The sequence below is a fragment of the Ranitomeya variabilis genome, chromosome 6 (genome assembly GCF_051348905.1).
Source record: "Ranitomeya variabilis isolate aRanVar5 chromosome 6, aRanVar5.hap1, whole genome shotgun sequence".
NCBI lineage: Eukaryota > Metazoa > Chordata > Amphibia > Anura > Dendrobatidae > Ranitomeya > Ranitomeya variabilis.
In genome coordinates this window covers 131,005,314-131,031,686 of record NC_135237.1, presented here as the reverse complement: position 1 = coordinate 131,031,686, position 26,373 = coordinate 131,005,314, and the positions used below count along the sequence as shown (strand labels likewise).

The 26,373-nt window shown below is 42.4% G+C and overlaps 1 protein-coding gene across 4 annotated transcripts in view; it reads right to left on the bottom strand.

The window, feature by feature from the left end:
- Positions 1-4,554: 4,554 nt before the first annotated feature.
- The window catches only part of NOD1 (nucleotide binding oligomerization domain containing 1), a 96,821-nt gene continuing 75,002 nt past the window's right edge, over positions 4,555-26,373 (bottom strand). For all 4 annotated transcript variants that reach the window (XM_077268999.1, XM_077269001.1, XM_077269002.1 and 1 more), the window contains 3 exons: positions 16,357-16,440; positions 16,031-16,114; positions 4,555-8,166 (listed from right to left, as the gene is read on the bottom strand). In XM_077268999.1, the coding sequence (XP_077125114.1) occupies positions 8,097-8,166; positions 16,031-16,114; positions 16,357-16,440 (238 nt within the window). In that variant the 3' untranslated portion in view covers positions 4,555-8,096. The remainder of the gene's footprint in view (positions 8,167-16,030; positions 16,115-16,356; positions 16,441-26,373) is intronic.

The following is a 26,373-nucleotide window of genomic DNA, read 5'->3' as shown; positions in this document are numbered from 1 at the left end:
CCAAAAATTTCTAAGTGTGGCAGTGAACATCCAGAGAAACAGGCAGCATTTTCAGCTTTGAACCCTTCCTTTCATGTTATATATGGTATCGAGGGTGTTCATAGAAATAATATCAGATGTGGGCCCATGTCTGAGAAAAAGCAGTAATGTTCGTCCCATATTTAGACGAAACAAGTTCAGACTGCAGTCTGGGAGTAGATGACATGACTAGTGTCCTCACATCCCTGGGACGGCTGTTAAATGCAAAGAAATCAAAAATAATTCCGGAGCAGAGACAAGTATTTCTGGGGGTTCTGCTAGATTCGTACAAACAAAAGGCTTTTCTCTCAGAAGATAAGGCAGACAAAATAATGAACATTGTTTCCTGTCTGATCAACAGTCCAGTAGTATCACTGAGGAGGGCCATGTTCATCCAGGGGTCCCCATCGTAGTGCATCCCAGCAGTTGCATGGGCACGAGCACATTTCAGAACACTCCAGTGGGAGGTTCTGGAAGCAGGAAAAAGATACAAGGGACACCAAGACAACAGAATACATGTGTCACAAGCAACTCAAGAGTCCCTAGTTTGCTGGCTTTGTAGGAAGAATCTGTTACAAGGAGCTCGCTGGGAGATTCCGAATCCGTCTGTCATCGCCACGGATGTGAGTCCCTTCGGTGGGGGGGTGGGGGCTCATGTGGAAAACAGCATTTCAGGAGAAATGGTCACCGGCTCTGAGGCAGGCTTCCTCAAATCTGAAGGAACTGACAGCTGTCAGGTTGGTGCTAGTAGAGGCATTACCTGGCCTGAAAAAACAAACAAAAATCCTTTCAAACAGGACAGCGGTATTTTACATAAACAAACAAGGGAGCACAAGGTCCAGGTCACTGATGGCCAAAACAGGGAGACTCATGACAGTAAGGCCGGGATCACACATACGCGAGATATGGCCGAGTCTCGCAGGTGAAAACCCAGCTCTGGCGCCAGCACTCCGGAGCGGAGCGTGCAGCTCCATGTATTGCTGTGCAGCTGCACGCTCCGCTCCGGAGTGCCGGCTCCAGAGCTGGGTTTTCACCTGCGAGACTCGGCCGTATCTCGCGTATGTGTGATCCCGGCCTAATAGAAAAAAAAAATCTCTCTGTCAGCTGATTACCGGAAAGGAAAAGACAACATCAAAGTATACTATCTAAGCCGCCACTAGCTACGTCAGGATGAATGGTCACTAAACCAGTCAATATTTCAGAAGATGGTGGATAAGCACATCCAAAGATAAAAATTTCCACAAGCTTTATTATAAATCCATATCTTTAAAAGTCCATCCTCTGTGACTAAGGGTGCAGTTAGAGCCAGAAATGCATCAGAACGGTTTCTGTACCACTTTTTTTCCAACATTCGACATTCTTGTTTGGCCAGCAGTCTCTGAAGAGCACTCCAGAATATCAAGATAGGTGTTTAAAAAAAATTCCTAGTAGTAGTTATAATTTTTAGATTTTGGTATTTCAGAAGATAGTAGCACTACAGTGTCTGCCTCAGATAGACCTTTTTGCATCCAAAACCATCATGAAGGTGCCAAAATATATTTTTCCCTAGGTCCGTGGGAATCCCCCTATGGGGTGAATGCTTTGCTCCACAAATGGTCAGAGGAGCTAGCATATGCATTTTTTTCACCAATCTCCCTAATCTTGTTAGTGTTGAAGAGTCGGTCGGATAAAGCCAAAGTAATCTTGATTGCACGCTTTTAGACCAAAAGGACATAGTTCACCTGGCTAAGGGTAATGGCAGTGGAGGATCCATGGGTTCTCCTGGAAATTCCAGACCTATTATCCAAGGGTCCAGTGGTTTTGGCTGGGGTTAGAGAATTTCCATCTGATGGCATGGCGTTTGAAAGGGCAGCTCCTGGAGGTAAAGAGGTTTTCCAAAAATCTAGTTTCTATCCTTATGGAGTGTAGGAAGAAGGTAACAACGAAGCTTTATGCAAGGGTCTGGAAGAGTTTCTTAAAATTCTCATAGATAAATCCCTTTGTAAGTATGGGCTAGGATCATAGAATTCTTACAGAAAGGACTGGATCAGGGCCTGTCTATTAATACTTTTAAAGTACCGATATCAGTCTTGGGAGTCTTGTTCGACCAAAAAAAAGCTGACCACCCATGGGTAGTGAGGTTCATAAGGTCGGTAGGCAGGTCTAGAACAATGGTTTTGTCTCCGGTTCCACCATGGGACCTTAATCTAGTCTTAGATGCACTAAATTCCCATTTGAGCCTCTAGCATATATACAGACAAATTCTGACCTATAAAACTATCTTACTGGTGGCCCTCACTTCAGCTAGAAGAATAGGGGGAAGTACAAGCTCTATCAGTCAGCCTACCATTCACCAATACTCTCTCTGATACAGTGGTCATTAGACCAGACACGGTTTTTCTCCCCAAGGTGTTCTCAGCCTTTCATAGGTCTTAAGAGATTATACGGTCTTCTTTTTATGATAACCCCTAAACACAGTGTTTGCAAATTGAGATTCTGGTTTTGGCTTTTATCCTAAGGGTACTGTCTCACAGTGGCACTTTTGTCGCTACGACGGTACGATCCGTGATGTTCCAGCGATATCCATACGATATCGCAGTGTCTGACACGTAGCAGCGATCAGGGACCCTGCTGAGAATCGTACGTCGTAGCAGATCGTTTGGAACTTTCTTTCGTCGCTGGATCTCCCGCTGTCATCGTTGGATCGGTGTGTGTGACACCGATCCAACGATGCGTTTGCTTGTAACCAGGGTAAACATCAGGTTACTAAGCGCAGGGGCGCGCTTAGTAACCCGATGTTTACCCTGGTTACCATCGTAAAAGTAAAAAAAAAACAAAAAAAACAGTACATACTCACATTCCGGTGTCCGTCAGGTCCCTCGCAGTCTGCTTCCCGCTCTGACTGACTGCCGGCCGTAAAGTAAGAGCAGAGCACAGCGGTGACGTCACCGCTGTGCTGTGCTTTCACTTTACGGCGGCACTCAGTCAGAGCGGGAAGCAGACGGCTAGGGGGGACCTGACGGACACCGGAATGTATGTACTGTTTTTTTATTTTTTATTTTTACGATGGTAACCAGGGTAAACATCGGGTTACTAAGCGCAGCCCTGCGCTTAGTAACCCGATGTTTACCCTGGTTACCCGGGGCCTTCGGCATCGTTGGTCGCTGGAGAGCTGTCTGTGTGACAGCTCCCCAGCGACCACACAACGACTTTCCAACGATCACGGCCAGGTCGTATCGCTGGTCGTGATCGTTGGAAAGTTGCAGAGTGTGACAGTACCCTAAGTCATGACAAGGCTCATTAAAAAGGTCAACATTGACTTTTAGGATTGCTACTTCCTATAGGTGGCACTCTAGAGTTCTAGTCCTCTTCCTCTCTGAAGACACAATTTGCATACAATACTTAGAAGTAGTTTCTGCCACTCAGATGTGTTTTCGCTCTTTCTTCTTTTTCAGGGTGCAAAGAAAGGCCAGGCAGCGTCTAAAGGGACCCTTGCTAGATAGGCTAGAAATATTGCCGATCTAACCTATTCTTCAGGTGGGCACCCCACTCCTGAAAATTTGAAAGCTCACTCTACAAGAGCAGTATCTACCTTTTGGGCAGAAAGGGCCAAGGTTTCTCTTGAACAAATCTGTGAAGCAGCAACTTGGACTTCACCATCCATGTTTTTTTAAGCAGTTGGATTTCGGTGTTTCCTTTGGGAGAAAAGTTCTTCAAGCGGTGGTCCCTCCCTAAGGATTTCTTTGTCATCTCTCTCGTACGGTGCTGTCATGGGGGATGAGAAAAATGATAATTACTTAGCAGTAATTTGATTTTTCATAAACCATTACAGCACCCCGCATTCTCTCCCCTTAATGTGTTTTTGGGTTCTTTTCTACCTTTCACAATTGCTCACTGAATGAAGCAGGAAAAAAATCAGTTCGTAGGGAAAAAAGGAAAGAAGGATTTCCTATTTTAAATAACTAAACAGAGGTCCTCTTATGAGCTGTAAACCACTGAAGCGGGAAGAGAGGATCCACCTTTTAAATCTGTATGTTTGCTGTCCTTGGGGGTGGATCGTCTCTGTTGTATGGTGCTGTTGTGGATCCTGTAAAATAATTTTACCGGTAAGTAATTATTTTTCTCCCATTATATTGAATAGGCCATTGTATGGTGTGGAAAGTTCATTTCTCTGGACCGAGAAACTGTACAATATGGTCAAAATTATATAATTCACATTGCAAAGTGGTGTTTGGTGCCAATTGCACTGCCTGTTTTTTTGTTTTTTTTTAAACACATTCAATTGTGGAACTTAATTTCAATCAACGTTTTAATCAATAGATCTTAGAATAAAATAATAGTTTATGGGACAACTCATTTAATTACTTGTTGCTGTCTGTAGCCATCAGGTGGATGTCTGGAGGATGCTACCTTTGTAAACGCATAGTGACTACTGTACAATTTGTAGGAGGCAGTATTTCTCTTGACCCCCCATCCAGTGCCTATGCTTTATGTTGCACCTAGGTAAATGGACTAATTCTAAGAATTTCTTGACATCTAATAAATGTACAACAATTTAACATGGAAAAATCTGTTTATTAGAATACAAAAAGATACATATTTACATTCAAAATATGCAAATAAGATTATATAAAAGATCAGCATTTATTGTACATAAAGAATGAATGGTTGTATATAAATATTACAATCATCAGTATTTCATATACAAAACATGAATCTGGTTACAAACTATGCATGTATATAAGAAGATATAACTAAAAAATATATAAAAATATAGAACGTCAAAAAACTTTGGGGTGTACTTAATTGTGCAGATCTATTGCAAAAACTAAAATTCCTTCCATACATCTGAATGGGGTTGTTTCAGTTCAGATGACGGCCACAATTCATATCAAGAGCAATCAGCTGATCAGTGTGCACCATCAGGATTCACATTTGAACAGTTCATCTGGTAGTAATGGAGCAGTAAAGGGAATCGTTCATCATTATTTTGCTCCCAGATTAAATGGCATAAACATGTAGTGGCAGAAAGCCTGATTCCAGAAATGTGTCACTTGCACAGCAGCATGCTATAGATACAATGCAAGAGATTATCACTGCAGGACTAGGTCTCACGTGCAGGCCAGTCCGGCTAGTCTGTGATTGGCAGCTTCCTGACCATGTACAGTGTGCACTGAAAGCTTTCAATCAGATGTGGGCGGGGTTATACAGCGGTCAGCATTCTGACCAGCTACATCTACAGCAGAGAATGTAGGGATTCTATCAAATCTACTCCAAGCAACCCAGTAAGAGATACATTTGCTGGAATCAGGCTATCTGCCTCTACATCATGCTAGACTCAGAGCACACAGCAAAAACATGCTAGCAAATTCCCTTTAACGATGTGGCGGGCTACATGTGCCATGAGGAGCTGTAATGATGGCACAGATAGATGTCTTCTATGTTATTTCTGTTTCTCCTTGTATATTACACAATCCAACAACCACAACAAGAAATGTGATTCTAAGTCCTACTAGAGTCAAGTCCTAAAACTGTGGGATCGAATAAACAGCCAGTAACGTCATTCTCTTCTATAAGCTTTACAATATGATTAGTGGCCACAGACCATCTACTGTCCTATCACCATTTATTTATACATGAAACACATTACATTTTCTAATCAATTGTAACAGAGTCTAAAACATGTATGTCTGCTGGGTGTATGTAGGAGATTTAGGTGCATGTCACAAAATTAGAATATCATTAAAAAGTTAATTTATTACAGTTCTTCCATCAATATGGCCATGTGAGGGCTTATGTTTTGCGGGACGAGTTGTACTTTTGAACGACACCATTGGTTTTACCATGTCGTGTACTAGAAAACGGGAAAAAAAAGTGCGGTGAAACTACAAAAAAAGTGCAATCCCACACTGGTTTTTTGTTTGGCTTTTTTGCTAGGTTCACTAAATGCTAAAACTTACCTGCCATTATGATTCTCCAGGTCATTACATGTTCATAGACACCAAACATATCTAGGTTCCCTTTTATCTAAGTGGTGAAAAAAAAATTCCAAACTTTGCTCTAAAAATTTTTTTGAAAAATAAATTGCGCAATTTTACAATACCTGTAGCGTCTCCATTTTTCGTGATCTTGGGTTGGGTGAGGACTTATTTTTTGCGCACCAAGCTGATGTTTTTAATGATACCATTTTGGTGTAGATACGATCTTTTGATCGCCCGTTATTGCATTTTAATGCAATGTCGCAGAGACCAAAAAACATTCTGGCGTTTTGACTCTTTATTGCTACACCATTTAGCGATCAGTTTAATCCTTTTTTTCTATTGATACATCGGGTGATTCTGAACGCGGCGATACCAAATACGTGTAGGTTTGATTTTTTTTTTTATTGTTTTATTTTGAATGGGGCAAAAGTGGGGTGATTTGAACTTCTACATTTTTTTAATTATTTTTTATATTTTTAAAACTTTTTTTTTTTTACTTTTGCCATGCTTAAATAGTCTCCATAGGAGGCTAGAAGCTGCCATAACTCGATCGGCTCTGCTACATAGAGGGGATGGTCAGATCGCCTCTATGTAGTAGAATCGCTGAGTTGCTACGAGCGCCGACCACTGGGTGGCGCTCACAGCAATCCAGCACTGACAACCATAGAGGTCTCCAGGAGACCTCTGGTTGTCATGCCGATGAACCGATGACCCCTGATCACGTGACGGGGGTCAACAGTGCTCGTATTTCTTGCCCGATGGCCGGAAGCGTGATTTAAACGCCGCTGTCAGAGTTTGACTAGTTAATAGCTGAAGGTGGATCACAATTCCACCTGCAGCTATTGCGGGCACATGTCAGCTGTTCCACATCAAAAGTGGGAGATGCTGACATCGGCGTACTAATACGTCCAATGTCAGTAAGGGGTTAAAGTGTTTATTTCTGTTAATGTTGATTATGGCTTACAGCCAATGAAAGCCCTAAAGTCATTATCTCAGTAAATTAGAATACTTTATAACATCAGCTTGAAAAATGATTTTAAATTCCGAAATGTTGGCCTACTGAAATGTATGTTCAGTAAATGCACTCAATACTTGGTCTGGGCTCCTTTTGCATCAATTACTGGATCAATGCGGTGTGGTATGGAGGAGATCAGTCTGTGGCACTGCTGAGGTGTTATGGAAGCCCAGGTTGCTTTGATAGCAGCCTTCAGCTCGTCTGCATTGTTGGGTCTGGTGTCTCTCATCTTCCTCTTGGCAATATCCCATAGAATCTCTACGGGGTTAAGGTCAGGCTAGTTTGCTGGCCAATCAAGCACAGTGATACAGTTTTTTTTAAACCAGGTATTGGTACTTTTGGCAGTGTGGACAGGTGCCGAGTCCTGCTGGAGAATGAAATTTCCATCTCCAAAAAGCTTGTCGGCAGAGGGAAGCATGAAGTGCTCTAAAATTTCCTGGTAGACGGCTGCACTGACTTTGGTCTTTATAAAATATAGTGTACCTATACCAGCAGATGACATGGCTCCCCAAACCATCATCTGTCCATAGGTTTTGGCTATCTAATCTGAGAGAAACATAATGGAGACAGACCCCCTGATTTTAGCAGTGTGTCACTTACTAGGCTGCTTACCTTAATTTTGATATTGTCTGCTAATAAAATCAATGTTTTATCAGTAGAGGACTATTAAACTTGCTGCCATGAAGTCCTCCATATCTATGATCTCTGTATAACCCCACCCCCACCACTGATTGACAGGTTTCTGCCTATGCAGTGTGCACAGAAAGCGGTAGATCTACAGCAGAGAAGAGCAATGTTATCAAAACTGCAGCTGAAAGCCCAAGAAGTGATACAGCACTGGAATCAAGACCTCTCCCCTGAGATGACACTGCTCAAATTGGGTAGCAAAAATATGGAGGCAGATTCCCTTTAAAAAAAGATTGCCTTTTTTCCCCCATTTTCACTCAGCAAATGTAATGAACCTAATACCTTTATTTATTATTGACAAAGTACAGTAAGGTTTCATGCTGGAAGGAGTATTGCCATGACTCGTAGGATGTAACAGGAGTGAGGACCGGAAGTTCCTCGAGGCTTTATTAGATCTTCAGGACCACATATTCAAGTCAGGTTTTAATTCTAGAATTCATCTGAAAAGGTTCATTCTCATCGAGAGTAAGAGGGTTGTTATGTAAACTGAAAGAAACAATATTATGTATGAAATGGATTGCAGTTTAAAAAAAATGCACAGTACGGATATTTACCTCTAAAAGTTGCATGTTAGTGATATACAGTGCTTAGCATAAATGAGTACACCCCCTTTGAAAAGCAAGATTTTAACAATTTTCCGGAGTTTCATAGAACATTTTTTTTATCCCATAATATGGGATAAAATAAGGTTAACAATATAGTGTTCATGACAACTTTTCTAAAGTTTTACAAATATTAGTTGATGCAAAAAAACTACATCTAGTATTTTGTATGACCTCCATGATTTTCAAGGACAACACCAAGTCTCCTAGGCATGGATTGAACAAGGTGGCGACATATTGCAACATCTATCTCTTTCCATTCCTCAAGAACGACTTCCTTTAGAGCCTAGAGACTGGATGGACTTGTCTCTTCGGAACTCCCCATAGGGGTTTGATTGGGGTCAGATCAGGAGACATACTTGGCCACTTAAATCACTTTCACCCTGTTCTTCAGAAATGTAACAGTGACCTTAGATGTGTGTTTTGGATAGTCAATTTGGAAATTGTTATGTCTACAAACGGCATGGAATAATGGTAGCAACGGCTCTTTTAATATAAAGTAGAGCAGTACATCTGCGAATTCATGATACCATCAATGAAATGTAGCTCCCAGTCACAAGGAGTACTCATGCAGCCCCACATAAGAATACTGCCGCCTCCATGTTTCACTATAGGCACCATGCATTTTTCTTTGTACGCATCACCTATGTGACCTTGAGAGGCTTCATTTGTGGAGGACATCAATGCATTTCATTCATGCGCAGTGCATTGTGTCACTCCAGTTTGGCTATTTTAATCTAACTGCAGTGAACTTACATGCTAATTTTTTTTCAACCCTTCTCATGAGAAGATTCTCTTATTTAGGCGTTAACCCCTTTACCCCCAAGGGTGGTTTGCATTTTAACCCCTTAACGACCGCCGATACGCCTTTTAACGGCGGCCGCTAAGGGTACTTAAACCACAGCGCCGTTAATTAACGGCACTGTGGAAAAAGAGAATAGCGCCCCCCAGAGTCGGATTTTCTCGGGGTCTCGGTTACCGGGGGTAGCCGAGACCCCAGAGAACATGATTCGGGTTTTTTTTACCGACTCCCGGGTAGCGATCGCCGGTAATTAACCGTTTACCGGCGGTCGCAAAACAACAAAAAAAAGGCGATTTCCCATTTAATTTCTCTGTCCTCCGATGTGATCGCACATCAGAGGACAGAGAAATGGGGTCCCTGATCACCCCCGATACTTGCCTGTCTCCCCCGGTGCTCCTTGTGGCTCCCGATGGGCGCCGCCATCTTGTTCCGGCCAAAAAATGGCGGGCGCATGCGCAGTGCGCCCGCCGACCAGCAACCGAAAGATCTTTGGGGTCTCGGCTGCCGGGGGTAGCAGAGACCCCAAAGAACATGATCGGGGTCGGTTTTCACCAACCCCTGTTTTGCGATCGCCGGTAATTAACTGTTTACCGGCGACCGCAAAAAAAAAAAAAAATGCGGTGTGTCATTCTCTGTCCTCTGATGTGATCGCACATCAGAGGACAGAGAAATAGGGGGATTCGGGGACCCTGTTATACTTACCGGTGTCCCTGGGTCCTCCTGTGTCCCCTCCTACCCGCCGGCTTCTTCATCCGGTAAGAAAATGACGGGTGCATGTGCGGTGCGCCCGCCATGATCTGCCAGCCAGCAGCTAGAGGAGTTGGGGCTAAATTTAGGATTAGGGCTAAATTTAGGGTTAGGGTTGGGGCTAAAGTTAGGGTTAGGGCTAAATTTAGAGTTAGGGTTGGGGCTAAATTTAGGGTTAGGGTTGGGGCTAAATTTAGGGTTAGGGTTGGGGCTAAATTTAGGGTAAGGGCTAGGGTTAGGGTTGGGGCTAAAGTTAGGGTTGGGGCTAAAGTTGCGGCTAAAGTTAGGGTTAGAGTTGGGATTAGGGTTAGGGTTTGGATTAGGGTTGGCATTAGGGTTACGTTTGGGATTAGGGTTAGGTTTGGGATTAGGGTTAGGTTTGGGATTAGGGTTAAGGTTAGGGTTAAGGTTAGGGGTGTATTGGGATTAGGATTAGGTTTGAGGTTAGGGTTGAGATTAGGATTAGGGGTGTGTTGGATTTAGGGTTTTGATAAAGGTTATGGTTAGGATTGAGATTAGGGTTGTTTTGGGGTTAGGGTTGTGATTATCGTTAGGGTTGTGATTAGGATTATTGATCGGGTTGGGATTAGGGTTAAGGGTGTGTTGGGGTTAGGGTTGGAGTTAGAATTGGGGGGTTTCCACTGTTTAGGTACATCAGGGGGTCTCCAAACACGACAGCCAATTTTGCGCTCAAAAAGTCAAATGGTGCTCCCTCCCTTCTGAGCTCTGCCGTGCGCCCAAACAGTGGTTTACCCCCACATATGGGGCATCAGTGTACTTAGGAGAAATTGGACCCCAAAAGTTGTTGTCCAATTTATCCCGTTACCTTTGTGAAAATAAAAACTTGGGGGCTAAAAAATATTTTTTGTGGAAATTTTTTTTTTTTATTTTCACAACTCTGCATTATAAACTTCTGTGAAGCTGAAGCACTTGGGCATTCAAAGTTCTCACCACACATCTAGATAAGTTCCTTGGCGGGTCTAGTTTCCAAAATAGGGTCACTTGTGGGGGGTTTCTACTGTTTAGGTACATCAGGGGCTCTGCAAAGGCAACATAACGCCCGCAGACCATTCTATCCAAGTCTGCATTCCAAAACGGCGCTCCTTCCCTTCTGAGCTCTGCCATGCGCCCAAACAGTGGTTTACCCCCACATATGGGGTATCAGCCTACTCAGCATAAATTGCACAATAAATTTTGGGGTCCAATTTCTCCTGTTACCCTTGTGAAAGTAAAAATTTTGGGGTGACGAGATCATTTTTGTGGAAAAAATGATTTTTTTATTTTCATGGCTCTACATTATAAACTTCTGTGAAGCAGTTGGGGGTTCATAGTGCTCACCACACATCTAGATAAGCTCTTTCCAAAATGGGGTCACTTGTGGGGGGTTTCTACTGTTTAGGTACATCAGGAGCTCTGCAAATGCAACATGACGCCCGCAGACCATCCCATCAAAGTCTGCATTCAAGCGGCGCTCCTTCCCTTCCGAGCCCCGATGGGTGCCCAAACAGTGCCCCCCCACATATGGGGTATCAGCGTACTCACGACAAACTGGTCAACAGATTTTGGGGTCCAATGTCTCCTGTTACCCTTGAGAAAATAAAAAATTGCAGGCTAAAAAAATCATTTTTGAGGAAAAAAAAAAAAAGGATTTTTCATTTTCATGGCTCTACTTTATAAATTTCTGTGAAGCACTTGGGGGTTTAAAGTGCTCACCACACATCTAGATAAGTTCCTTAAGGGGTCTAGTTTCCAAAATGGGGTCACTTGTGGGGGGTTTCTACTGTTTAGGCACATCAGGGGCTCTCCAAACGCGACATAGCGTCCGATCTCAATTCCAGCCAATTCTACATTGAAAAAGTAAAACGGCACTCCTTCTCTTCCAAGCTCTGCGGTGCGCCCAAACAGTGGTTTACCCCCACATATGGGGTATCGACGTACTCAGGAGAAATTGCACAACAACTTTTGTGGTCTAATTTCTCCTGTTACCCTTGTCAAAATAAAAATTTTGGGGCAAAAATATCATTCTTGTAGAAAAAATGCGATTGTTTATTTCACGGCTCTACGTTATAAACTTCCGTGAAGCACTTGGGGGTTTAAAGTGCTCACCACACATCTAGATAAGTTCCTGAAGGGGTCTAGTTTCCAAAATGGTGTCACTTGTGGGGGGTTTTCCACTGTTTAGGCACATCAGGGGGTCTCTAAACGTGACATGGTATCCGATCTCAATTCCAGCCAATTCTGCATTGAAAAAGTCAAACGGCGCTTCTTCTCTTCCAAGCTCTGCGGTGCGCCCAAACAGTGGTTTACCCCCACATATGGGGTATCGGCGTATTCAGGAGAAATTGCACAACAAAATTTAAAATTAAATTTCTGTTTTTACACTTGTGAAAATAAAAAAAATTGTTCTGAAGTAAAATGTTTGCAAAAAAAAGTTAAATGTTCATTTTTTCCTTCCACATTGTTTCAGTTCCTGTGAAGCACGTAAAGGGTTAATAAACTTCTTGAATGTGGTTTTGAGCACCTTGAGGGGTGCAGTTTTTAGAATGGTGTCACACTTGGTTATTTTATATCATATAGACCCCTCAAAATGACTTCAAATGTGATGTGGTCCCTAAAAAAAAAAAATGGTGTTGTAAAAATGAGAAATTGCTGGTCAACTTTTAACCCTTATAACTCCCTAACAAAAATAATTTTGTTTCCAAAATTGTGCTGATGTAAAGTAGACATGTGGGAAATGTCATTTATTAACTATTTTTTGTAACATATCTCTCTGATTTAAGGACATAAAAATACAAAATTTGAAAATTTCTAAATTTTAAAAATTTTCACCATATTTCTGTTTTTTTCATAAATAATCGCAAGTAATATCGAAGAAATGTTACCACTAACATGAAGTACAATATGTCACGAAAAAACAACCTCAGAATCAGCGGGATCTGTTAAAGCGTTCTAGTTATAACTTCAGAAAGTGACAGTGGTCAGAATTGTAAAAATTGGCTCGGTCATTAAGTACCAAATTGGCTCTGTCACTAAGGGGTTAGTGACCGGGCCAATTTTTACAATTCTGACCACTGTCCCTTTATGAAGTTATACCTCTGGAGCACTTCAACATATCCCAGTGATTCTGACATTGTTTTCTCGTGACATATTGTACTTCCTGATAGTGGTAAAATTTCTTTGATATGACTTGCGTTTATTTGTGAAAAAAACGGAATTTTGGCGAAAATATTGAAAGTTTCGCAATTTTTCAACTTTGAATTTTCATGCCCTCATATCACAGAGATATGCCACACAAAAGACTTAATAAGTAACATTTCCCACATGCCTACTTTACATCAGCACAATATTGAAACCAAATTTTTTTTTGTTTGTTGGGAAGTTATAAGGATTAAAAGTTGACCAGCGATTTCTCGTTTTTACAACACCACTTTTTTTTTTTTTTTTTTTTTAAGTGACCACATCACATTTGAAGTCACCTTGAGGGGCCTATATGACAGAAATTACCCAAAAGTGACACCATTCTAAAAACTACACCCCTCAAGGTGCTCAAAACCACATTCAATAAGTTTATTAACCCTTCAGGTGCTCCACATGAATTTTTGGAATGTTTAAAAAAAAAAAAAAAAAAATGAACATTTAAGTTTTTTTCACAAAAAATTTAATTCAGATCCAGTTTGTTTTCTTTTACCAAGGGTAACAGGAGAAAGTGGAACCCAGAAGTTGTTTTCCAATTTGTCCTGAGTACGTGGATACCCCATATGTGGGAGAAAACTACTGTTTGGGCACATGTCGGGGTTTAGAAAGGAAGTAGTGACGTTTTGGAATGCAGACTTTGATGGATTGGTCTGCAGGCGTCATATTGTGTTTGCAGAGCCCCTGATGTACCTAAACAGTAGAAACCCCACACAGGTGACCCCATTTTGGAAACTAGACCCCCCAAGGAACTTATCTAGATGTGTTGTGAGAACTTTGAACCAACAAGTGTTTCACTAAAGTTTGTAACGCAGAGGCGTGAAAATAAATCAATCATTTTTTCCCCCCACAAAAATTATTTTTTTAGCCCCCAATTTTTATTTATACAAGGGTAACAGGAAAAACTGGACAACTACTTTTGCATTCCAATTTCTCCTGAGTACGCGGATGACCCATATGTGGGTAAACCACTGTTTGGGCGCACGGCAGAGCTCAGAAGGGAAGGAGCGCTGTTTTAATTATTCAACGCAGAATTGGCTGGAATTGAGATCGGATGCCATGTCAAGTTTGGAGAGCCCCTGATGTGCCTAAACAGTGGAAACCCCTTAATTCTAACTCCAACCCTAACCACAACACACCCCTAACCCTAATCCGAACCCTAACCATAACCCTAACCACACCCCTAACCCAAACACACCCCTAACCCTAATCTCAACCCTAACCCTGACACACCCCTAACCCTAATCCCAACCCTAACCATAAATGTAATCCTAACCCGAACTCTAGCCCCAACCCTAACTTTAGCCCCAACCTTATCCCTAATGGGAAAATGTAAATAAACTAAGGGGGCGATAAGGGGGGTTTGATTTACTATTCATAGCTGGCTTTTATGTTTGGAAGCTGTTACACACTAAAAGACTTTATCGCAAAAGCAATAAGCTTTTATACCGTTCCGCATGTGGTAAAATTGATAAAGCAGTTTTGCAGTTTTATTCTTCGGGTCAGTACGATTACAGCGATATCTTATTTATATCATTTTTTGTGTTTTGGCGCTTTTATACAATAAAAACTATTTTATATAAAAAATTATTATTTTTGCATCGCTTCATTCTGAGCTATACCTTTTATTTTTCCGGTGATGGAGCTATATGGCAGCTTGTTTTTTGCGGGACAAGATGACTTTTCAGTGGTACCACGTTTATTTAAATCCGTTTTTTTGATCGCGTGTTATTTCACTTTTTGTTCGGTGGTATGATTATAAAGCATTGTTTTTTGCCTTTTTTGTTTTTAATGGTGTTCACTAAAGGGGTTAACTAGTGGGACAGTTTTATAGGTCGGGTCGCTACGGACGCGGCGATACTAAATAGGTGTACTTTTATTGTTTAGATTTTTTTTTTAATTTAAATTCAGGCACCGCACGCCCCAGAGTCTGGAAGAAATCATTACCTGTATGCCCATATTAATAGGTTAGATGGGACAGCTAAGTAAAGTCTTCCTGATCTTCTTGGAGCATTCATCTTCCTTGTGTAAAAGGCATTATTTTCTTTCATAGGTTTTGTGACATTTCTCTTCAAAGTGGTGCCACTGCTGACAGCATGAAATGGGAAAGGGTTTTCTTTAAGTAATGCCCTTACCACTTACAAGTGGTTACATTCTTGTTCATTCAAATTTTGTTGTCTTGACTGTAGCTTTGCTTCTAAATATTTCATTGGAGTGTACTCATTTTTGCAACATGGTCTTGAATGAATTGGTTAGGAAAATTATTTTTGGGGTGTGCAAAATCATTTTTTTGCAATAAATGGCACACATTTATGGAAGTATTTTGTAGTATGATATATCATAGAAAATGTTCATTCTGAAAAGAAACTAAAAGGTGTTATGATAAATCTGTTGGGGTGTACAAATTTATGCTTAGCATTGCATCAGCCAAGATTCAATTAGAATTACTACATTTTTAACTTGTTCTAGGTATCGTTATCCTTGCCAAAACTATACCAGCGACTGATTCTACTAAATGCAGAGAATGCAGCAGGGCTGGCAGAACAAAGCACTCAATACTCATGACACTTCTGGTCCCACAAATTTATAAGCCACCAGTACAGCTGCAATCTTGTAGAGAGCTTGTCATGTAAGGAAGTAGTAATACTCACACATGGCTGAAAATTACATACACTTTTATTGAACACATACTGTCTAAAAATCCAGCCTAGATGCAAGGAAAAACAGAAGTATTCAGATTTGGTGGCCTGATAATGACCTTTGCAATTTAGCAACAAGTTTTGTTTTTTTTTGTTTTTTTTTTAAATTCGTTCAGTAATAAGAGGTGAAAGAGACCTCATGCCGAGTCATCTTCTAACAATACAAATTGCAGCCAGATAAATTAGACTTAAGATGAGGTGGTCTTGCACAATATGGTTATTCATACTTGTGGCTAAATTAGTGATCATGTGGTTTTTAGCCTGTGGTTTGTGAACGTGTATCTTCCAGCATGAGATTTAATACTCACCAAAGTTCCTCCAAACCAGTATTATGGTCCAGGGCTTCTGCCAGTATATTGGCGCCATAGTTGGTGATGTGGTTCTTAACTAGCCTGCCATGTACAGAAATGGAGAACATGGTGAGAGATAGACATTTGATCCAAAAACTACAAAACGTCATCTGTTCTTGATTGAGCCGCTGCAATATTCTAAATACGATTCGTGGGGCAATTGTTAGATTTGCAAAATAAAATACATATACATACACATGTAATATACATTAGAAATTAAAAAAAGGAAGGCATGTTAAAATGTGGAAACATCTAATTTCAGCCATTGTTATATATGGTCTCACCACAGGTGTTGAAGAGTCTGGTTCACCCTCAGAGTTTCACCAAAGCTTTGGGCCACGTCATCTGTAAATTTGTTTTCTGTCAACCTATAAAAATTCAGATTGAAAATATCAAATAACATTACATTTGTTCTCAAAGCATTTGCATACATAAATTCAGAAGAATATCATTAACACAACACAATCTATAAGTCACAGTCTATCAGTGTATACACCTCTTTTCTGAAAGGCTACAGAGGCTGCAACACCATTAAGCAAGAGGCACCACTAACCAAACACCACCATGAAGATCAAGGAGATCTCCAAACAAGTCAGGGACAAAATAGTTGTGAACTGCAAGTCAGGTTTGGGTTATACAAAAATATCTCAATCTGTGATGAGCCCCCGGATCTCCATCAAATCCATTATCAAGAAATGGAAAAAAACATGGTACTACAGCAAACTTGCCAAGAGAGCTGCCAAGAAAAATTATCAGCCCGGGCAAGGAAAGCAATAATCAGAGAGGCAGCACAGAGCCAAAGGTAACCCTGAAGGAGCTGCCGAGGCCCCAAGCAGAGACAGGAGTATCTGTCCATACGACTATAATAAGCTGTATATTCGATGAAGGTGACCTTTATGGAACAGTTGGCAGAAAAAAAGCCTTTACTTACACACAAAAATTGTAAGGCTCATTTTGAGTTTGCCAAAAGACACATGGGAGACTTCCCAAATGTATGGAGGAAGGTGCTTTGGTCAGATGAGGCCAAAATTGAACATTTTTGCCACCAAGATAAACGCTATGTCTGGCGCCAAACCAATGCAGCTCATTAAGCCAAGAACACGATCCCCACAGCAAAGCATGGTGATGGCAGCATCATGGTGCGGAAACGTTTATCAGCAGAAGGGACAGGGAAAATGGTCAAAGTCGAGGGGATGATGGATGGTGCGAAATAAAGGGATATTCTGGAGCAAAATCTGGTTCAGTCTGTCAGTGATTTGAGACTGGGACGGCGATTCCTTCCAACAAGACAATGACCAAAAGCTTACTGCGAAAGCAACCCTCGATTGTTTAAGAGTAAACATGTAAATGTTTTGGAGTGGCCTAGTCAAAGCCCAGGCCCTAATCCAATTGAGAATATGTGGACAGACTTGAAGATTGCTGCTCAAGTTAGATGGTTTCCTCTGGTGAAGGAACTAGAGCAGTTTTGCCTTGAGGAATGGGCAAAACAATCAGTGGCAAGATGTGGAAAGCTCGTAGACTCTTATCCAAAGTGACGTGCAGCTGCAATTGTCACAAAAGGAGGCTCTGCTAAGTACTGACTTCAAGGGGTTGAATAGTTATGTACACTGAAGTTTTCAGTTATGTTGTCCTATTTGTTGTTAGCTTCACAAGATAAAGAAAACCAAATGTTCACAGTTGTAGGCATGTTCTTAACATGAACTAATGCAAACCCTCAAAATAACAGTGAAATTCCAGGTTGTGAGGTAGCAAAACACGAAAAATGTCAACATAATTTTTGCAACCGACTATATACATCAGCCTCAGTGTCTCCTAAGTGGTGTGTATGCATCAGATTCAGTGACTCCTATAAGATGTACGTACAGTTGTGCTCAAAAGTTTACATACCTGAGCAGAATTTTTACTTTCTAGGCCTTTTTCAGAGAATATGAATGAGAACACCAAAACTTTTTCTCCACTCATGGTTAGTGGTCGGGTGAAGCCATTTATTGTCAGACTACTGTGTTTTCTCTATTTAAATCATAATGACAGCCCAAAACATGCAAATGACCCTGATCAAAAGTTCACATACTCTGGTGATTTTGGCCTGATAACATGCACAGAAATTGACACAAATGGGTTTGAATGGCTACTAAAGGTAACTTGAGAAAGGATACTATATCCGAAACCTCGCCACGCCATTGGGCAATAAAGTCCTTTTTTTTTCATAGTTGGTATAAAATAAAAGTGACCTCAATTTATTAATGATAAAAATGTATTACTTATTTCATTATTTAAAAACAAAATCCAGTCTCCTCTCGTCTGCTCAGCGCGAATTGGGTAACAATGAGGAGGTGGACGCTGTGGAGGAGAAAGAGGAAGAACAGGCGCTCGTGGCTAGAGCAATAGAGGCTAGTAGCCACACAACTTTTGTCCCATCTCTCCTATGTGGATGGGCCGAAGATGAGAATGAAGAGAAAGGGAGGAGGAGTGTTGGCTGTATGGAGCTTGGCACATATGGCCGACTTTATGTACCGCTGCCTTTCCTGTGACCCTCGCATTACATTCATCTTGGCCAAAAAAAAAAAAAAGTACTAGTTGTTCACCCTGCTAGACCCGCGCTACAAGGATAAGTTTTCATCTCTTCTTCCTGAGGTGCCTTCTAAAATGAAGCTATACCAGAAGGCCAATGTGGAAAATATGCTGAAAAAATTCCCATCAAATAATGCTAGCGACAGGAAGTAAACATCCTTACACCACCAAGGAAGAGAGGCCAGAGAGACACACAGCACAGGCAGAGGTTCTCTCTCAAAGGAATGAGCCAATTTCATGTCTCCAGCCCAGGGCCTGACGACCGGATATTTTTGACAAGGAGGGAAAAGTTTCTAAAGATGGTCAAGCAGTACCCGGCCAAACAAACTAATGCACGCCCTAATTCCTCTGCGGCTTTAAACTACTGGGAATCACAGCTAGACACCTGGCATGAACTGTCACTGTGTTGTGCTGCCTTGCCACTAGCATCTTGTCTGTATGGGTTTTTACTGCCACCAGGGGATCACAACAGACAGGCACTTTCGCCTGTCAGAAAATGCAGACAGACTCACTAAAAATGTGCCTGGATTAGCCCAAAACTTTTCCACACCACCATATGACAGCAGCACATAAAGTGTTTGTAATATTAAGTATTTTAATGAGGCCCACCAGCTGTTGAATTTCAGGGGTTTTTGGATGACCCTTCTCAAAATGTCTATCTGGCTTTGCACTTCTGCAAAGCCTTTATGACTGTATACGTAAATCAACTAGACATTAAAAAAAATTTGAATGAAAATATTTTGATGAATTCAATGACTCATACATACAGTTTAACCCAGTTATTGTTGCATTATGGTGGTATGTAAAACTTATAAAGAGTGTAGAAAAATAGTTCAGGATTAGATTACTCATCCAGAGAATATTACGTGCTTTGTCACATTTAGGTGGTATATAAAAGTACAAACATCGCTTGAATATTTTGCTCATTTGTTTCTTACCCATACACTATTCCGTGTTCTGGGGTACATTTTTATGATATATAGGACTTAAAATTTTTTTTTAAAAAAATGTAGCTGGGTTACATTTCTTAGCCATAAGTATTACATGTTCTTTGGTCCATTTCATTGGTTATATAACCCTCAAAAAACGTGTTCAAAATTTAAAATCGATATTATATTGCTCATCCATAGGGTATTGCATATTCTTGGGGACATTTCGTTGGTATATAACCCTCAAAAACTTGTTAAAAAATTTAGGCTGTGTGCACACATTGCAGGTTTGGTGCATTTTTGTGGCATTTTTTCTGCACGGATTTGTTGCAAAACCTGATACCAGCAAAGTGAAAGAGAAACCTGAAATGTGATGCACACGTTAAATATTTTTGACTTGCAGAGTTGCTGCAGAAAATAATCTGCAGAGTCAATTCTCTGTGCGTTTTTTTTTTTTTTTTTTTTAACATTAACTTCACTCAAATCAATCAATAACACAGGCAAAAACGCACAGAAATAGTGTAGTTACTTACCGATAACGGTATTTCTCAGAGCCCATGACAGCACTACCAGAGAGAGGGAATCCGCCCTTCAGGGACAGGAAACCTACAGGATAAAAAGGGCGGTACCTCTCTCCTGCCTCAGTTTGGTTTACAGAGCATCAGAGGTCCTCCAGGTTAGTGACAACAAGAATATACATATTTTTAGCAAATTACTTATGAAGATTACACCGTGTCTAAATCAAACACACACTTCGTATAATAAGGTGCTCACCGCACACGTGATAAGGGGGGGAATAAGCAGGTGCTGTCATGGGCTCTGAGAAATACCGTTATCGGTAAGTAACTACACTATTCTCAGTCGCCCATGACAGCACTACCAGAGAGAATTGCAGAGATTATTGCTTTAGGGAGGGACCACAGCCTGCAAGACCCTTCTTCCGAAGGTTAAGTCCGACGAAGAGGCTAAGTCTAAGCTATAGTGCCTAAAGAAGGTTGAAGGTGTTGACCAGGTGGCCGCTTTACAGATTTTATCTATTGGTACCTCCGACCTTTCGGCCCAGGAGGTCGCCATAGCCCTTGTAGAGTGTGCCTTGAGTCCTTCAGGCACTGCGTTTCCCGTGGACGAGTATGCCAGGGCTATCGCATCAGTAACCCAGCAAGCTATAGTGCTTTTGGAGGCTTTGAGTCCTTTCCTAGGTCCCTGAAAACAGACAAAAAGAGAGCCTTCCTTCCTACACTGTCGGGAGGATTCTAGGTAGTGTATTAGACACCTTCTCACATCTAAGGTGTGGAATTTTTTCTCTTTTTGATTTTTCGGGTTTGGACAGAAGGAAGGAAGGAAGGATTATTTCCTGGGATCTATGGAAATTGGAAGCAACTTTGGGTAGATAAGCAGGGTCTGTTCTCAAAACTACCCTATCCTCCATGATTTGTGTGAAGGGAGGGTTCGCAGATAGAGCCTGGAGGTCACTAATTCTACGGGCCGACGTTAGGGCTGTAAGAAGGGCCGTTTTGAGAGATAAGATTTTAAGTGGTATCGAATCTATGGGTTCAAACGGGGGTTCTGTCAGAGCTGACAGTACTACATTTAAGTCCCAAGATGGAGGACTTTTGATTTTTATCGGTCTAGAACGTACAGCGGCTTTAATAAATCTTGTTACCCATGGGTTAGTGGCAATACTATCATTGTATAACGCCCCTAAAGCCGCTACTTGCACCTTTAAGGTGCTCACCGATAGGCCCATATCCAAGCCTTTCTGTAGGAACTCTAATATTTTGACTACTGGAACCCCATCTTGTAGTTTTACCTCGGAGGTGGACAGAAACTTTTTCCAGGTTTTACCATAGATTTTAGTTGTTATTGTCTTCCTACTTTTTAATAGTGTGGACACTAAATTATCTGAGAAGCCCCTTGCCCTTAGCAGTGACCTCTCAAGTTCCACGCTGTCAAGTGTAGATTTGCCGACTGAGGGTGGAGCACCGGTCCCTGTGATAAGAGGTCTGGAAGATCCGGAAGGACCCAGGGATCGGTGACCGATAGAATTCTCAGCCAGGAAAACCAGGCCCTTTTGGGCCAGAAGGGGGCTATTAGGATGATTCTCGCCCTGTCCTGTCTTATCTTCCGTAGAACTGCCGGAATAAGTATATGAGGGGGAAAGGCATATGCCAGACCGTGAGTCCAGGGAATATAGAATGCATCCAGTGCACGGGGGTTTCCCCTGTGGTTTAGAGAGCAAAATTCCTTTACTTTTCTGTTCTCTATACTGGCAAATAGGTCTATTACTGGGACCCCCCAGACTTTGGTGATCTGATCGAAGACTCTTTGGTTCAGAGCCCATTCCCCCTGTTTTAGCTGGGTACGGCTTAGGAAGTCTGCTTTTTTGTTCACTACGCCCCTTATATGTAACGCCGAGAGGGATAGGAAGTGATGTTCGGCTAAGGCGAAGATTTGGGAAGTAGTTTTCATCAGGGCTTGGGATCTGGTCCCGCCCTGGTGGTTCAGGTAGGCTACTACTACTACCTGATTGTCCGAAAAAACCCGGACATGATGACCCCGTAGTTTGGGAAGAAAAATTGACAGGGCATGGCTCACTGCGCAAAGTTCCTTTTGATTTGAGGATACCTGGTATTCTTGATCTGTCCATACCCCCTGAGTAACACTTTCCCAGGTGAGCTCCCCACCCCATGGGACTGGCGTCCGTGGTAACTATTCGATGTGCATCTATCACCCATGGAACTCCCTTTGATAGATTGTTGGGATCTAGCCACCAGTCTAGGGAACGAATAGTGTCTGAACTTAGAGTCATGCGACCTTCTAGGTGTCCCCTCAGTGTAACCTGATTTTTCAGGACATCCCACTGGAGGTCTCTCGTGTGGATTTGAGCCCACTGTACTGCCGGGAGACAAGCAGAAAGGGACCCCAGCAGTGACATCGCTCCCCTCAAGGTCATATGAGGGTTTGAGCGAGCTCCAGATACAATACTTAATATTTTTTGTTTCTTCTGGTCTGGAAGGCGACATTCCTGTAAAACAGAGTCCAGAGTTAGGCCCAGAAACTCTTGCACCATGGTCGGTTCCAGTTTTGACTTTTGGAGATTTAGAAGCCAACCTAATTCTGTTAGAGTTTTTATTACTCTGCTGCATTGTTGTTGGCAGTGTTGGGCTGAGTTGCTGACAATTAGGAAGTCGTCTAGATATGGTATTATAATAACGTCTTTTTCCCTTATGTGGGCCATCATTTCTGCTACCACCTTGGTAAAAACACGGGGCGCTACTGAAATGCCAAATGGGAGGGCCTTGTACTGGTATTCTTTTACTACTCCCTCCATGACTATTGCTAGTCTGAGGTATTTCTGTGAGTTTTTGTGGATGGGGACGTGATAGTACGCGTCGCTGAGATCCAACATTACCATGAAACAATTTGGAAACAGGTTTTTTATTGTTGATTTTATCGATTCCATTTTGAAGGTTTGATTCTTTACATAACTGTTTAATTTCCGTAGATTTATTATTGTGCGGAAGGAACCGTCCGGCTTTGAAATCAGAAAAAGTGGGGAAATGAATCCATTCCCCCTTTCCAATAAGGGAACTTCTCGGATCACATCTTTGGCTATGAGTTTTGAGATCTCTAGTTCCAAGGCCTGTTGTTGCCGCCATGAGGGTTTCAATGGAGTGACCACATAGTGTTGGGGAGGAAGGGTGGTAAAGTTTATCTGAAGTCCCATCTTTATCAGGTTTAAAATCCAAGTACTGGAAGAGATTTTTTCCCAGGCCGGAAGGTATTGAGACAGTCTCCCTCCCACCCTGGGGGAGGTGTCACTTAGGGGTATTTTTATTTCTAGGGGAATTGCCAAAGAGGAAGCCCCTATCCCTATTTCTCCCATTCTCCCACCTGTTCTGTTCTCTAGGGGGCCGTCTGCGGAAAAACTTCCTGTTCCGAAAGGGCCGCCTAACGTATGGCGTGGCCAGGTTAGGGAATCCCTTCTTTTTATCCCCTGCTTTTTGTAGAATGTCATCTAGGGTTTCTCCAAATAGAAATTTTCCCTCACATGGGATTGAACAGAGTTTTTGTTTTGTCTGTAGGTCGCCCGGACAGTTTTTCAGCCATAGCGTTCTACGAGCTGCATTAGACAGGGCTGCCGATTTTGAAGTGAGTTTGATAGAATCCGCCGAAGAGTCGGCCAAGAAAGCTGCCGCCCCCCTAATCATGGGAATTGATTCCATTACTTTATGTCTGGATACTCCATCTCTTAACTGTTTCTCTAAATGGTCTATCCAAATCATTAGAGATCTAGAAGTACAAGCGGCTGCTATTGTGGGCCTTAAACATCCCCCTGCTGACTCCCAGGCCCCTTTTAGGAAGGTGTCGGCTCTTTTATCGAGGGGGTCTTTCAGTGTTCCCATGTCCTCAAAGGGCAGTGCAAACTTCTTTGACGCTTTAGCTACTGCCACGTCAAGTTTAGGGGCTTTGTCCCATGCTGTAGAATCATCTTCCGCAAAAGGATATTTCCTTTTAAGAGAGGGTACAGATGAATTTTTTCTTTCTGGTTTCTCCCACTCCTTTTTAATTAAGGCCTGCACGTTTTCATTAAGTGGAAAAACTCTACGTTTTTTCTGGCCCAGACCTCCAAACATAATGTCCTGTACCATTTTGTCAGGACGTGGATCTAGGACACCCATTGTAGATCTTACAGTCTTTACAAGGGCATCTACTTCGTCTAAGGGGAAGCAGTGACGGCCTCCACTCTCAGAGTCCGAGGAGGAAGAGGAACCTTTCCTGTCTGATATATCTTCATCAGAACTAGAAGGATCGGAGTGAGAAAGGGGGACAGGTGTTCTCTCCTTAACCCCCTCCCCTTTAAGGGATTTGAACACTGTTTCGACCTCTGATCTTATTACTGAACGTAATTCAGAGGCAAAACTAGGGGTTTCTTCACAAAGGACTTGTCCTATACAGGAACCGCATAATTTCTTATCCCAGTTCTGTAACAGGGGTTCTCCACATAAGGGACAGTCTCTATGTTTAGTTTTCTCCGTTTTTTTTCTTGCCTAAAAAATAAACGGAAAAGGGGACCCTAATTATTTGGTGAACTTTCACGAAGATCACTCACCCATCTTGCGCAGCTACAGGTACCAGTTCTGGAGGAGGTACGGGATCTTGTATGAGACCCGAAGTAGAAGGTGTCGGCTGGCTGGACATATTGGAGGCTTTACTCTGCGGCGTGGAATGGCTCCTGGAGTGGGTACTTCGGGTGCCTGCAGAGGTCCTTCTCTTTGTCCCGCCTGACTTGCGCTGGTGGTGTCGCTGCTGTTGCTGCGGCGGTGGCTGTAAGGGCTGCGCCGGCTGGAGCTGCTGATCTCTGTCCGCCGTATTGGGACTGCATGCAGCAAAGGGCGCTCTCACAGCTGTTTTTTAAATAGTGCGCTGATCACCCCTCCTCCAGGGCTGCGTTGTAGGGAAGCGCTGGTCCCCAGTGCGCACGCGCGCTCCCCGGGACCCGGAAGTAGACAGCGTCTATATCCGGTGCGGAGGCCATCTTGGTGCTCTCACACACCGAGCCGCCGCTCCAGACCAGGCCTCTGCTGCAAAGGCACGCCGGGTCCCTGAAGCCCCTACCCCAATCCGGGGAGGCAGCCGCGCTCCCCTCTGCACGCTCTGCAGCCCCATCGGACCCAGAAGCGGCGGCGGCGGACACCGTACCAGCGGTGACAGGGGCCTCCCCACCGTCATACCTCCACTGGTCGGCTCCGGATCACAGGTACCGATCCTGAGGCAGGAGAGCGGTACCGCCCTTTTTATCCTGTAGGTTTCCTGTCCCTGAAGGGCGGATTCCCTCTCTCTGGTAGTGCTGTCATGGGCGACTGAGAAACATGCGCTTTTGCAGCTGCATTTTTCTTGTCAAGAGATGCAGAAGTGGCGCAGAAATGTTACTCAACGTGTGCACATACCCTTATCGGTAATATATTGCTTATCCATAGATTATTATTCCATGGAGTACAATTCCTTGGTATATAACCCTCAAAAGTGCATAGCCTTTGAGTCTAAATGTACCAATACATGACAATTCGAACAGAATATGTATGAGGCCCTCCTTTATGTCTAATACAGGGTCTATCGGAGTCCCTTATTTTTGGCATTTCTTTCTTCCTTCATAAGTGAAACTGAAATTTCCTATTTTTTTATTGAAAAAAACAGTTTTGGTTTACTTAAATTATATTTTTTAACATCCTTTTTAAAATGTGCCTTATATACAAGTCATTACATAGGAAAAAATGTTTGACTTTTGTTTTTCTGTAAAATGCAATTTCTCGTGGGTTTGCAATGTTTTATTGTGACTCCTTAAAGTGGAGTAAAAGTGTGACACCATTGTTCTCAGCAGCGATCTGGCAGTCGGAGAGGCTTCCAGGGGTCTTCCCCATGCTGTTCTCCTTCCATTCAGCACTTTTCCTATCCATCTGAACATTTAACTGCACCCCAAGATTTCTTTGTAGGGTCTGCCAGAAAAAAGCTCAGCTTTCACATTGATTCCCATTATACTCGTTATTCGAAACGAGCATGCGAATATTAGGAACTGCTCGGTTCAAGCAATACGCACCTGAGTATTTTAGTGCTTGCTCATCACTAGTTATTATGCACAAGTCATTTATCAAGAAATCAGGGCTGGATTTGGAGACTGTTTCTTCCCGCTCACCTGACAAAATGTAAATGTTGCAGCCGATCAGTGGTTGCAAGTTACCATGGAGGATTGTCGCAAGACTGAGCGTATTTTTTTTCTCACCCTCGTGGGGCCATTAGTAA